This window comes from Callithrix jacchus, chromosome 10, assembly GCF_049354715.1.
Source record: "Callithrix jacchus isolate 240 chromosome 10, calJac240_pri, whole genome shotgun sequence".
Lineage (NCBI taxonomy): Eukaryota > Metazoa > Chordata > Mammalia > Primates > Cebidae > Callithrix > Callithrix jacchus.
Window position 1 is genome coordinate 84,513,002 of NC_133511.1, and position 14,975 is coordinate 84,527,976.

The following is a 14,975-nucleotide window of genomic DNA, read 5'->3' on the forward strand; positions in this document are numbered from 1 at the left end:
ACTTGTGTTAATAATTAATAGAAGTTTTATCATTTCTAGCAAGTTACATTTTTCCACTGATGGCAATACCACTGGCCCAAGGTGAGGAAAACTTAACTACGAAAAAACATAATCCCCAAAGTCTGCTTGCAGGCTCCTTACCTGTTCTGTCTCATCGATAGCAGTTCTGCAAGGGCCATTTTATTAAGCAGAAATCTGCAAGCACTTGACATTTGTTCTGCTGAGAAATGCACTGAGACTGATTTCACCAGGTAAGGAATAATTTGATCACCTATTTTGGGCTAGAGTTTCTACAGCTGTTACAGAGGCAGAATTCTGTTTCCTTTTCTTTTCTTTTTTTTTTTCTTGAGATGGAGTCTTTCTCTGTGGCCCAGGCTGGAGTATAGTGGTTCCATCTTGGCTCACTGCAACCTCCCAGGTTCAAGCGATTCTCATGCCTCAGCCTCCTGAGTAGCTGGGACTAAAGGTATGTGCCACCACACCTGATTTTTTTTTTTTCTTCTATTTTTAGTAAAGATGGGGTTTCACCATGTTGGCCAGGCTGGTCTCGGAACTCCTGACCTCATAATCCACCTGCCTCAGCCTCCCAAAGTGCTGGGATTACAGGCACAAACCACTGCGCCCAGCCCCAGGGTCCTGTTTTCTAAAAGCATCTTCTGGGTTACCCATTTCCTCTTACCACGTCAGGTATAAAAACAATTCAAAACTTCAAAGCTGTATACACAGAGGGAAATTTGTGTGTGTGTATTATATTTTTAAATTTTTTGTTTTGTTTTTTTCTTGTTTTTTTAAAATTTTTTTGAGATGAATTCTCATTCTGTTGCCAGGTCTGGAATCCAGTGTTGCAATCTCGGCTCACAGCAACCTCCACCTCCTGGGTTCAGGCGATTCTCCTGCCTCAGCCTCTCGAGTAACTGGGACTACAGGCATCTGCCACCACACCTGGTTAATTTTCGTATTTTTAGTAGAGATGGGGTTTCTCCATGTGAGCCACACAGGTCTCAAACTCTTGACCTCAGGTGATCCACCCACACTGGCCTCCCAAAGTGGTAGGATTACAGGTGTGAACCACCACACCTAGCAGACTAGAAATTTAGATCATACTTTAATATTAGTATTATTATTAGAAATGTAGTCTCACTTTGTCATCTAGGGTAGAGTGCAGTGGCACAATCTCCGCTCACTTCAACCTCCGCCTTCTGGGTTCAAGCAGTTCTCCTACCTCAGCCCCCCAAGTAGCTGGGATTACAGGTGCCTGCCACCACATCTGGCTAATTTTTGCATTTTTAGTAGAGACAGGATTTCACCATGTTGGCCAAGCTGGTCTCGAACTCCTGACCTCAGGTGATCTGCCTGCCTTGGCATCCCAAAGTGCTAGGATTACAGGCATGAGCCACCATGCCCAACTGTACTTTAATATTTAATTGAAGTTGCCAGTAACATTTTGAAACCTTTCTAATATTCATCTGTTTCTCATCTGTGTAAAGACAGTAGGCAAAACAAAAATACCTGTGGCTATATAAGAATATCTTATGTTTAAGGTACAAGAATTCTAAACTACATTCACAATTAGGCCACTTAGTCATGTGTCAGCAATGAAGGACCCCATATGTATCCAGATGCCTCCCTTCCTCAAACTGATTATAAGCTCACAGAGTACAAGAACCATGTCTTCTTCTTTTTTGTGTCCTCTTCCACGTATTCTTTTTTTTTTTTTTTTTTTTTCCCAGATGGAGTCTCACTCTGTTACCCAGGCTGGAGTGCAAGGGGCCATCTCGGCTCATTGCAACCTCTGCCTCCCAGGTTCAAGCAATTCTCTTGCCCCAGCCTCTGAAGTAGCTGGGATTATAAGCATGCACCACCACACCCAGCTAATTTTGTATTTTTAGTAGAGACAGATTTTCATCACGTTGGCCAAGCTGGTCTCAAGTTCCTGACCTCAAGTGATCAACCTGCCTTGCTCGGCCTCCCAGAGTGCTGGGATCACAGGAGTGAGCCACCGCATCTGGCCCCTCTTGCACATATTCTTACCATGGTGTTGGGTACACAGAAGAAAATACAAAACCTCTCGCACAATTCATAATGATATTTGATAACAAAGGGGAAAACATACTTGCCACAGGTAGGTTGAAAAACAGAAAAGTTTTAAAAGTTTTTACATAAGTTAAAAAGCAAAACCAGGAATTGTTATATGAAAAATATAAATACATATGGACAAATTAAGGGATTTTTAAAATGTTTTATTTGGATAGGTAATATGTGGATTACTTTCCCTAAAAATTTGTTACATGAGGCCAGGCATGGTAGCTCACGCCTGTAATCCTAGCACTTTGGGAGGCCAAGTTGGACGGATAACCTGAGGTCAGGAATTCGAGACCAGCCTGACCAACATGGTGAAACCCTGTCTCTATTAAAAATACAAAAATTAGCTGGGCATGGTGGCACGTGCTTGGAATCCCAGCTACTTGGGAGGCTGAGGCAGGAGAATTGCTTGAACCCGGGAGGCAAAGGTTGCAGTGAGCTGAGATCGAGCCACTGCACTCCAGTCTGGGCGACAGAATGAGACTCCACCTCAAAAAAAAATGTTTTTTTCCTGTTACCCACATTATTAGCATATTCACAATACATAAAAGATTGGGGAGGAAATGTCTGATAACTGAAATACAGCATTTACAGAACTTGGAAAGATGAACAGGTAGGTACAAGAAACACAAAGGATACCAAAAAAATCTGAAAATTATGAGTATTGCTTTTAAAACAAACAAACAAAAAACATGGAGTTTCACTCTCATTGCCCAGGCTGGAGCGCAACGGTGTGATCTTGGCTCACTGCAGCCTCTGACTCCTGGGCTCAAGCAATTCTCCTGCCTCAGCCTCCTGAATAGCTGGGATTACAGGCATGTGCCACCACACGTGGCTAATTTTCTTTGTATTTTTAGTAGAGATGGGGTCTCACCATGTTGGCCCAGCAGGTCTCGAACTCCTGACCTCAGGTGAAGCTTCCCAAAGTGCTGGGATTACAGGTGTGAGCCACTACGCCCAGCCTGTCACTTTGCATGTGTATTTACTAGGGCCACTGCAAGCTATACATACACAGACACACACACACATAAATATATAGGAAGTGGAAAGGAAATGTCTGCTAACTGAAAAAGTGAGCCTGTGCAACAGAGTAAGACCCTGTCTCCCAAAAAAAAAAAAGAGAAAAGAAAAGAAAGTGGCAGCAGTGAGTTCTGACTTCTTTTTTGTTGTTGTTGTTTTGTTTAGAGACAGAGTTTCACTCTTGTTACCCAGGCTGGAGGGCAAAGGCACGATCTCGGCTCACCACAACCTCCGCCTCCTGGGTTCAAGCAATTCTCCTGACTCAGCCTCCCAAGTAGCTGGGACTACAGGTGCCCGCCACCATGCCCAGCTAATTTTTGTATTTTTAGTAGAGACGGTGTTTCACCATGTTGATCAGGATGGTCTTGATCTCTTGACCTCGTGATCCACCCGCCTTGGCCTCCCAAAGTGCTGGGATTATAGACGTGAGCCACCGCGCACGGCTGAGTTCTGACTTCTAAGAGCCATAGAAAAGAATGTTCAGAGAAAGGCAGAAAGTTTCACTATAATCAAATTTGCTTGTGACAGTCATTAGAATTTATTTAATCCTCAAACCTTTTTTTGCTTTTATTATTATTTATTTTTTGAGGCAAGTGTCTCACTCTGTCACCAAGGCTGGAGTACAGTGGCACAATCATAACTCACTGCACCCTCCAACTCCTGTGCTCAAGCAGTCTTCCTGCCTCAGCCTTCCCAATAGCTGGGCTGCAAGCATGCACCACCACAACTGGCTAATTTTCTTTTTAACTTTTTTGTAGAGATGGGGGTCTTGCTGTGTTGCCCAGGCTGATCTCAAACTCCTGACCTCAAGCAGTACTCCCACCTTGGCCTCCCAGAGTGCTAGGATTACAGATATGTGCCACCGAACCTGGCCTATTATTACTATTTTATGAATTTATTTATTGAGATAGGGTCTGGCTCTATTGCCCAGGCTGGAATACAGTGGTGGAATCAGAGCTCTTTGTAACCCTGAACTTCTGGGCTCAATCGATCCTCTTGCCTCAGCCTCCCCCATAGCTGGGACTACTGGTCTGCACCACCATGCCTGGCTAATTTTTTTTGTTTTGTAGAGATGGGTCTTGTCATTGCTCAGGCTGTTCTCAAACTTTTGGCCTCAAGCATCCTCCTGTCTTGGCATTCAAAAATGCTGGAATTATAGGCGTAAGCCACTGTAATTAAAATTAAAAGACTGCACCTGTCTTTTAATTTTTAATTGACACATAGTAATTGTACATATTTCTGGGGCACAGTGTGATAGTTTGATACATGTGTACATTGACATATTATGCCCATGATCAGGGCAATTAGCATATCTATTACCTCAAACATTTATCATTTCCTTGTGTTGGGAGCATTCAAAATTCACTCTTCTAGTTATTTGAAAATATACAGTAGATTGTTAATTACAGTGAACCTATAGTGTGATAAAACATTAGGATTGAATTTTCAATTAATTTTGATGAACTTAGTTATTTCATTTTGTTTACTCCCAGCCTTTCAAATTTCCTAAATGTATATCCATCTTAGTTTAAGTTGCCATTTCAATATTATATCTAATCAGTCTTCATCACTAGTTCTACTCCTCAAGAACAGTAATCTGGCTGGGCACAGTGGCTCACGTCTGTAATCTCAGCACTTTGGGAGGCCGAGATGGGTGGATCACCTGAGGTCAGGAGTTCTAGACCAGCCTGGCCAACACAGTGAAGCTCTGTCTCTACTAAAACGACAAAAAAAAAAAAAAAAAAAAAAAAAAAATTAGCTGGGTATGGTGGTGCATGCCTGTAATCCCATCTACTTGGGAGGGTGAGGCAGGAGAATTGCTTGAACCTGGGAGGTGGAGGTTTCAGTAAGCCAAGATCATGCCACTGTACTCCAATTTGGGCAAGAGTGAGACTCCATCTAAAATAACAACAACAAGAAGAAAAACAAAACAGTAATTTTGGGCCCAAACATTTTAATGAAAAACGCCCATTTCATAGCTATTTTCTATTAAATATAACACCCACAGCCATGTCCAAAGCAGATGATCTAACACTCTGTTCTGAGGTCCATACCTTGGATTTTTAAAATGCCACTTGAAGGGGTGATCTGCAGTTTATGTGTGATTTCAATATCACAGCTGAAAACGGTAGCTCCAAAGCATATGTTCTGCTAACCATCTAATTTGGTGTGATATAAATATAACACAGCAGTGTCAGGATCATTCATTCATGCCAATACACATTTACTGGGGCCACTGCAAGCTTAAGGAGCTTCCAGTCTTGTGGGGGTGAACAAACAGGTAATTATAGCAGTGTAATAATCTAACAGGCACAATTATAAATAAAATAATGGTTATAACAGATGCATGAACTTACTTAACTTGGAAAATTAAGGAAAGCTTTCTGGGAGAGGTGGCATTCAAGCCCAGTCCTAAAGGGTAAGCAGGAGTTATCCAAGTGAATGAGTTCAGGGAAGGGAAGCAGCAGGTGCTAAGGTAAGGAGGTATGAGAGTACATAAACCATTCAGTAAATGGCAAGTTGACCATCTGACTAGCATAGAATGCCGGGAAGAATGGGAGAACATGAAGTAGGAAATAGATGTAAAGGCCTTTTATGCCATGTGATTCCTCCCTAAGCTGTAGCTGTCACTTGTCTCTGAAATACTTGAAGAGGACATTTTATTTACACAAATGCTACTCTTATGTTTCCAAATCCTAATGTTGCTTTACTTAAAAGAGTACTTTTACATGTCTTTTTGCCAATTTTCTATTCATCACCATCTTGCCAATGGAATAACAGCTACCATTTCCTGAGTATTTGCTCTGTGCCAGATACTGTACTAAATGCTCTAAATTATCTAAGTCACAGCAAGGAAGAGCACAGCCTCATAGTCAGATCAGGATTCAAATCTCAGTTCTCCCCTTTGCAGATATGTAACCTTGGGCAAATTACTTATCTTATTGAGCCTTAAGTTTCCTCATGTATACATCTGGAAAACCACCACCTCCTTCACAAAGTGTTTATAAAATTTAAATGAGATTGGCCGGGCACGGTGCCTCAAGCCTGTAATTCTAGCACTTTGGGAGGTTGAGGTAGGCGGATCACCTGAGGTTGGGAGTTTGAGACCAGCCTGACCAACATGGAGAAACCCCATCTCTATTTTTTTTTTTTGAGACAGAGTTTCACTCTTGTTACCCAGGCTGGAGTGCAATGGCGCGATCTCGGCTCACCGCAACCTCCGCCTTCTGGGTTCAGGCAATTCTCCTGCCTCAGCCTCCTGAGTAGCTGGGATTACAGGCACACACCACCATGCCCAGCTAATTTTTTTTTTATATTTTTAGTAGAGACGGGGTTTCACCATGTTGACCAGGATGGTCTTGATCTCTTGACCTTGTGATCCACCTGCCTCGGCCTCCCAAAGTGCTGGGATTACAGGCTTGAGCCACCGCACCCGGCCCTCTATTTTTAAAAATACAAAATTAGCTGGGCATGGTGGCGCATGCCTATAATCCAAGCTACTCAGGAGGCTGAGGCAAGAGAATTGCTTGAACCCAGGAGGCGGAGGTTGCAGTGAGCTGAGATCGAACTATTGCACTCCAGCCTGGGCAACAAGAGTGAAACGCTGACTCAAAATGAATGAATGAATGAATGAAATAGGCAAAGCATTTAATACACATAGTAGGCACAATAAAAAACTGTAACAGCAATTTACTGTGATGGTATCACTTATGCAAAAGGCTAACCAGTTGGTATTTACACATGAAACCAGCAGAGGGAGCTTCTAATCCATTTCTGACACCAGGGCCAAGGTAAATATACCTATCCATGGATATAACTAGCTCTTGAAGAAGAGTAGAAGACTGAAAAGTGATCAGACAAAACCTCTAGACGGTAGACAGGGAGATGGACTGGGGAGAAGTACCTAGTTAACGTCAGTATTGGTAATGTTCTTGATTGAGTATGGATTCGTAAGTGTTATGTTTTCATGTGTGTCAAATATTACATAGTATTTGTGTGTACCTATGCAACAAGCTTGCATGTTCTTCACATGTACCCCAAAACCTAAAATGCAATAAAAAAAAATTGAAGTACAAAGTCTCGTATGAGACAAGGCAATTTAATTTTTTTTAAAAATTACATAATACTTTATGCGATCTCAATTTGCATGCACCTACATCTCTCTATTTCTAGTTCCAACCTGAGGCCTCAAGACAGAATTACCATATCTCTTCCCTGTGTTTTTATACTACATCCCTTGGACTTCTTTCAGAGTATGTTAATACAGCCTTCCAGTCATTTCCAGTATTAGATTGAAAGTTTCCTAAAGACAGGGTCAGGTTCCTATACATCTATATGTTCTAACAGTGGTCAACACAGTGTTTTTGAGCAAAGCAGGTGATCAATAAATGTTTCTGAAAACAAATACCTACATTTGGGATAATCGGTCATTTAATCAAACACAAACTGCTTTTTGGTAGGTTTTAAATTGTTCCTGTTTGAAGAGCTCACAATTAACTTCTATTAGATTGTTTTCTTCCTTCACCCAGATATACTAAGTTAGGGCAAGTGGTATATTTATTGTGTCACATCAGCCTATATTTTCTTTTTTTTTTTGGGAGGAAGGCAGGAAGGGAGGGAAGGAGGATGGTAGGGAGGAAAGAAGGAAGGGAAGAAAGGGGGAAGGAGGGAAGGGAAGGAAGGAAATCAAGTAATGAGAGAGACATTGCCGACCTGAATCTAGAGGTTTACAAATTTTATTTTTTTGAGAGAAGGAAAGAAAAAAAAAATAAGTAAAGGAGAGGAAGAAAGAGAAAGAGGGAGAGTAAACGGAAATATTGCTTTATTCTGAAAAAAATTGGGTATTAATAATGGCCAATCAATGTTTCATTTAAACTTATGAGTAGGTGTGATGTGGTACTGACAAGAATGTATATTTTGTGTATTTGAAGTGGGGAGCTCTATAAATATTTATTAAGTTTACTTGTTCCAGATCTGAGTTCGAGTCCTTGATAAACTTATTAATTTTCTGTCTCATTGAGTCTAAGTCTTTATGTATCTGGGTGTTAGGATCGTTAGCTCTTGTTGCATTGATCCTTTTACCACTGTATCTTTGTTGCTTTAAAATCTGTTTATCCGATAAGAGATTTGCAACTCCTGCTTTTTATTTATTTATTATTTATTTTTGCTCTCCATTTGGTTGGTAAATCTTTCTCCATCCCTTTGAGTCTTTGTGTATCCTTGCATGTGAAACAGGTCTGGATGTAACATGCCATTGGGTTTTGGCTGTGTCTTTTGATTGGGGGATTTAGTCGATTTAAATTTAGGGTTACTGCCATTTGATGTTAACTGGCTGTTTTATCCATTCGTTGGTGTAAATTCTTCTTTATGTTGGTAATCTTTACTTTTTGGTATATTTTTAGAAAGGCTAATACTGGTTGTTTCTTTCTGTGTGTAATGCCTCTTTCAGAAGCTCTTGTAAAGCAGGCCTGGTGGTAATAAAATCTCTGAGTTCTTGCTTGTTCATAAAAGATTTTATTTTTCCTTCAGTTGTGAAGCTTAGTTTGGCTGGATATGAAATTCTGGGCTGAAGGTTCTGTTCTTTGAGGATGTTGAATATTGGCCCCACTCTCTTCTGACTTGTAGAGTTTCTGCTGAGAGATCTGCTGTAAGTCTGATTGGCTTGCCTTTGTGGGTAACCTGACCTTTCTCTCTGGCTGCCCTTAGTGTTTTCTCCTTCGTTTCAACCCTGGTGAATCTAATGATTATGTGCCTTGGGTTGCTCTTCTTGAGGAATATCTTTGTGGTGTTCTCTGTATTACCTGGGGTTGAATATTGACCTGCTTTGCTAGTTTAGGAAAATTTTCCTGAATAATATCTTGAAGGGTATTTTCCAGCTTGGATTCATTCTCTCCGTCGCATTCAGGTACACCTATCAAACGTAAATTTGGTCTTTTCACATAGTCCCACATTTCTTGGAGACTTTGCTCATTCCTTTTTATCCTTTTTTCTCTAATCTTTTCTTCACGTTTTATTTCATTAAGTTGGACTTTGACCTCTGATATCCCTTCTTCTGCTTGAACAATTCGAGTGTTTAAACCTGTGCATACTTCTCGGAGTTCCTGTATTGTATTCTTCAGTTCCATTAATTCACTCATACTCCTCTCTAAGTTGTCTATTCTCAATAGTATTTCATCAAACCTTTTTTCAAAGTTCCTAGTTTCTTTACGTAGGGCTACAACATGTTCTTTTAACTCACTGAAGTTTGTTGTTATCCATTCCATGAAGAGTACTTCTGTCATTGGGATGCGCTCGTTCTGCATCAAGCCTTGTTCCATTGTCGATGTGGAACTGTGATCATCTTTAGAGGGAGAGGCGTTCTGACTTTGAGTATTCTCATCTTTTTTACCCTGGTTTCTTCCCGTCATTGTAAATGTATCCTCCTGTCGTCTTTGAATTTACCAACTTTCAGATTAGGTCTCTTGAGTGGGCGTCCAGGTTGTTAGTTCCCAGGGCTACAGCAGCAGCGTTAAAAGTGATGGTGCTTTTCTTCCCAGGGTTCTCCTGTGGGGCTTCCTTCTTGTGTCCTTAGTAGGCGACTCTGCCTTCCCGGGGCTCCAAACCTCCGTCAGAAGGGGAACTTGTCCCATTTACTCTGCGCTGAGCGCTGCCACGCCGAGGTGCCGTCAGAGCCGCTGTGCCGGGCTCTGGTGTTGTGCTGGGGGCCCGTGCGGGTCCTCCAAACCTGTTTATACTCTGCTCTGAGAGCTGCCGCGCCGAGGTGCTGGTGGAACCGCTGCGCCGGCCACGAGAGTCGCGCTGGCGACCCATGTGTTTCCTCCACTGGGGATCTTCTGCTCCGTGAGCGACCAGAATTTGTCTGAAAGTGTGGCGTCTAGTTCTCCGCGCCTTCACTGAGAGCTGCAATCCTGGGATGTTAGCGATCAGCCATCTTGGATCGTCTCCTATATTTTCTTTTTATGAGACTTGAGAAATTGATACAACATATTTCAAACATTCTTACTCATTCAACATTTATTATATATCAACTATTCCTTAAAACCTGTAACTTACTAGAAAGGCTGGTTAAATATATTATGGCATATCCAGTAGTTAAAAAGAATGAATGAACTCTAGGTTAATGTGCAATCATTCAACAATCATAATGGTAAGTAAAAGGGCAAGGTGGAAAATGATATATGATATGATGTCTATTTCACATGTGTGTTTGTCTATACACAGAGTATTTCTAGAAGATTATAAAAGAGACTGGAAACTGTTATTGTCCCTATGGTGAAGGATTGACTGTTTGGCATCTAAGGGAGACTTTTCACTGCATAGCTTTTTGTACTTATTTTTCCCAGTGTGAATGTCCTATTTTTTCAACTAAAAGAACTTAATAATTTACACTTTACATAAGAAGATCACACACAAAAATCCAATTAGATAATAACAAGCAACAGTACAACAAAAGAAACATCATGAGACAATATGTAGTTTATTACCATATAGTTGAAATAGCTTTAACTCAAAGGAGTGAAGAAATCACTGTGGAGTGATGTAATCAGGAAAAAACCTTTATCGTTGAAGTGGTGCTTGACTTAGACCTTGAAAGATGACATTTGAGTAAGATGGCAGAGAAGGCGAAGTGATTATAAGGGAGGTAAACAGAGTGGGTAAATGTGCCTGTGGCAAAGCTGTGGGGTGGGCCTGGGAGGCACAAGACCTGGGTGCTAGTCCTTTGACCCCAAAAGCTGTAGGATTCCAGGCAGTTTACTTTTATAATGCCTGCATCCAATGGCTCCCTAAAACAAAATGTAATCAATGGTCCCTTTCAGCTCTCTAGTAACATGTCTATCTCCCTAACTATAATTGGGAAGAAAGATTAGGGCTATATTTTGGGGATTCCTGAGTGCCAAGCAATGGAATTTAATGGTTTGGTCAGAGGAAGCCTCTGAAAGTTTCTGAAAAGAACAACATGTTTTAGGAAGATTGAATATGTGAGAGCACAGAGTAAACACTATATAAGTTTTGACTAATTATTAATTTCACATCATTTACAGGGTAGACTAAAGGGGAAGAGGCAAACTAACTGGGAGATGTGCAATAATCAGGCAAGCAAGAGATTAACATGGTCTATATTGGGTTTTGGGTTTGTTCAAAACCCTAGACATTCATTACTTGAATACATTCGCTCCAAGTTCTTTGCTATCCTTTTCCAGGGTCCTGTTGATTAGTGTGTAGTGTCAGGGAGCATCTGGAGCCTCAAAAGTGTTTTTGTTCAGTCACACTGTTGGGTGTTTTTTTTTTTTTTTTTTTTTGAGACAGAGTCTTGCTCTGTCATCAGGCTGGGGTGTAGTGGCATGATCTCGGCTCACTGCAACCTCCATTTGCAGGGTTCAAGTGTTTCCCCTGCCGCAGCCTCTCCAGTATCTTGGACTACAGGCATGCGCCACCACGTCTGGCTAATTTTTTTTTTTGTATTTTAGTAATACAGGGTTTTGCCATGTTGGCCACGATGATCTCGATCTCCTGACCCCGTGATCTGCCTGCCTGGGCTTCCCAAAGTGCTGAGATGACAAGAGTAAGCCACCACACCCAGCCGCCTCTTGGGGTTTTTTTTTAAGGGTTTATTCTACAGCCTGACTCATTCTAGCACTGAGCTTTCTAGTAGCTAGTGCAGATTTTTACAGATTTAAAATACCACTGTATTTTATTAAAATGCTTTTCTTAAAAATTATATAAATTTTTTTTTTTTTTTTTTTTTTTTTTACTACACAGAAAACTACAAATTTTTAAGTTACCCCTAACCTGGATATCATCAATGTTAACATTTTATTTTAATGGCATCAAAGTATAGATGAAGCTTTAAATTCCAAGGAAATAGTTTTGAGAAGGTGATTTGCTTTATGGAAATATGGTTTGACATCTATTTAACTTTTTAATGTGCATGATCTTTCCTACCTCTCCAATTAAATTATCACCTCCTCAAAGGCAGAGAGGTTATTTTCTACATCATGCTCTACCTTGCAGCACTTACGTGCTGAATGAAGTTAATAAGTACTTCAAATGATGAAGTAATAACTAATTTCCCCCAAATCACTTTCCAACTCTTCAATCAGATATTCACAGATCTTCAAAATGTATTTCAGTTAGGCTTATCTAGTTGAAACCTTCTGCACATTTTTTTATCCCATGAACATGCCATACTTAACAATGTGTTTTTACCTAATTCTGATTTCCCATTCCTAGAATGTTTTTCCTAGTCTTCACTATCTTTTTTTTGAGACAGAGTCTCGCTCTGTCTCCAGACGATCTCGGCTCACTGCAACTTCCGCCTCCTGGGTTCAAGCAATTCTCCTGCCTCAGACTCCCAAGTAGCTAGGACTATAGGCGTGCACCACCATGCCCAGCTAATTTTTATATTTTAGTAGAGATGGGGTTTCACCATGTTGGCCAGGATGGTCTCGATTTCTTGAACTCATGATCCGCCCGCCCCGGCCACCCAAAGTGCTGGGATTACAGGCATGAGCCACTGTGCCCAGCCCTTCGCTGTCTATTAAAATCCTATTCATTCGTCCAAACTCCAGTTCAAACTCCAGATGGCCTTTATAGAATTTTCTCTAGTCATTTCAACCCATGTTAAATGCTTACTCATAAGTATCTAAGCACTGTAAGTATATAATACTCAGTTTGGCACTTACTCAAATAGTACTGTATCTTTATTGTACTCATATACTTAAATGAAAAAAATTAGGGTAAACAGCACTTTATTCACTGATCAACCTGGCTTTATAGCAAGAGAGAAACAATAAAGGAGTACAGGAGGAGATTCTCAAGTCAAATAAGGAAAGCATTCGTTTGAAATAGGAAAAGGAGCTTTCCAGTACAGCAAACTGAATGCCTTTTGTAGTAGGGAGAGAGCAAGTGGTTGGCAAAAAAGGCCACAGGGATAAACAATGAGTAAAAATTCTGTTTAAAAGGAAGCAGACAGGAGGCATGTATCTAGAGAAAAGGTCTGAACTTGGGAAAGGTAAGCAAGGATGAAGGGTGGGGAGAGTAAAAGAGTTCTATATATGCTTTAGGGTTTATTTAAATGTTTCTTTCTGGAAAATTAAACTTTTAAATTAATCCTGGACTCTGAAATTCAATTAAAAAATATAAAATCCTACTAAGCGGTCTTGTCTAACCTCAAACTTACAGAAAAGTAATTACAATGAAAATGACACATATAAAGAATTTATTCACAATATAGGGGCTATTATACAGAAGGCACTCAAATGTGGAACAAAGTCAATTAAGCCCACAATTCTGGAGTTCTCAGATACATGTGAATGCCATGACCACTGGCAATTTTGGTTATAACTAATAAAAATGTACTTCTTCAGTGACAAGGTCTCATCCTGGCTCAAGTGAGCTTCCCACTCAGTCTTTCAAGCAGCTGCGACTACAGGCATGTACTACCGTGCCTGGCTAATGTTTCATATCTTTTTGTCGAGATGGGGTCTTGCTTTGTTGCCCAGGCTGGTCTTGAAGTCCTGGCTTCAAGCAATCCTGCCCTGGCCTCCCAAAGTGTTAGAATTATAAGCATGAGCCACTATACCCAGCCTAAAAATGTACTTCTTACCTTTGTCTTCTCCTTGCTCGCCAATAATCCATACTTCTCTGCCCGAAGTCTGTGCCTTCAAAACATTTGTAATAATATACTGTAATCTCTGTGAATCCAGATTACATCCAATTCCAATCACTCGATTTGCAGGAAATGCACTCAGTTTCCATGTCACATAAGTCATGATTTCCACTAAATATTGCATACGAGGTAAAAATGTAAAAGTTAAAAAATATCTACTTCTAGCCTAGCTCACAAAATATTTATTACTTTAATAGGTATGTTAGGGCCTCTATATACTCTTCTTAGATCCTCAATGCACTGAGGCATAACATATTTTTGATATACATTAAAAACACTAACAAGGTTTCAACAAGATCAATTTTACTGTGTATATGTGGGGTTTTTTTGTTTGTTTGGTTTTTTGTTTTTTTTTGAGATTAAGTGTTGCTCTGTACCCCAGGCTGGAGTGCAGTGGCACCATCTAGGCTTACTGCAACCAACCTCTACCTCCCAGGTTCAAGTGATTCTCCTCCTATCTCAGTCTTCCTAGTAGCTGGGATTACAGGCGTGCACCACCACACCCAACTAATTTTTTGCATTTTTGTAGGGATGGGTTTTCACTATGTTGGCCAGACTGGTATCGAACTCCTGACCTTAGGTGATCCACCTGCCTCGGCCTCCTAAAATTCAGGGATTACAGACGTGAGCCACCACACCCAGCCAAATTTTATTATTAAACATACATTGTCAGGGATAGAAAATAGATAATTCCTAGAATACTTAAGTGAGGATAAAAACTGGGTACAGAATTGGCCAGGCGCGGTGGCTCACGCCTGTAATCCCAGCACTTTGGGAGGCTGAGATGGGCGGATCACCTGAGGTCAGGAGTTCAAGACCAGCCTGACCAACATGGAAAAATCCCATCTCTTAAAAAAAAAAAAAACAAAAGACTGGGTACAGAAAACCAGAAAATAATAATTTCCTTTTATTGATCAAGTTTTCTTCTACATCTACCTTAAACTGAATTTCTATCTTTAAATTAAAATACTGATTCACATGCCACCATGATTTAGTGTAGCATTATGAATGAAAATACAGCTACTTTTTTCTTATATCCCAAAAGGATGTCAAGAATTAAACAGATCAATGTCCCTCAACAATTACTATAGAAAAACAAGTGAAATGTATTCCCCTACCTCAGGAACATTAAAAAAAATCTGTTCACCAATTTGAGTCCAGTACAAACTAACTCTCTGAAAATATTTCTATTTTTGAGTATGAC

At 40.5% G+C, this 14,975-nt stretch overlaps 1 protein-coding gene across 25 annotated transcripts in view; it reads right to left on the reverse strand.

Moving 5' to 3' along the window:
• Positions 1 to 14,975, reverse strand: part of UEVLD (UEV and lactate/malate dehyrogenase domains) — a 65,755-nt gene that overhangs the window by 7,248 nt on the left and 43,532 nt on the right. For 22 of the 25 annotated variants that reach the window (XR_013523349.1, XR_013523352.1, XR_013523351.1 and 19 more), the window contains one exon: positions 13,709 to 13,882. The exons of 2 other annotated variants lie outside the window; for them this stretch is intronic. Coding sequence is in view for 18 of the 23 variants with exons in the window: in XM_035265974.3 (XP_035121865.2) it covers positions 13,709 to 13,882 (174 nt within the window). In the remaining 5 variants the exon portion in view is untranslated. The remainder of the gene's footprint in view (positions 1 to 13,708; positions 13,883 to 14,975) is intronic. One more of the 25 variants, XR_013523350.1, reaches the window with a different exon arrangement.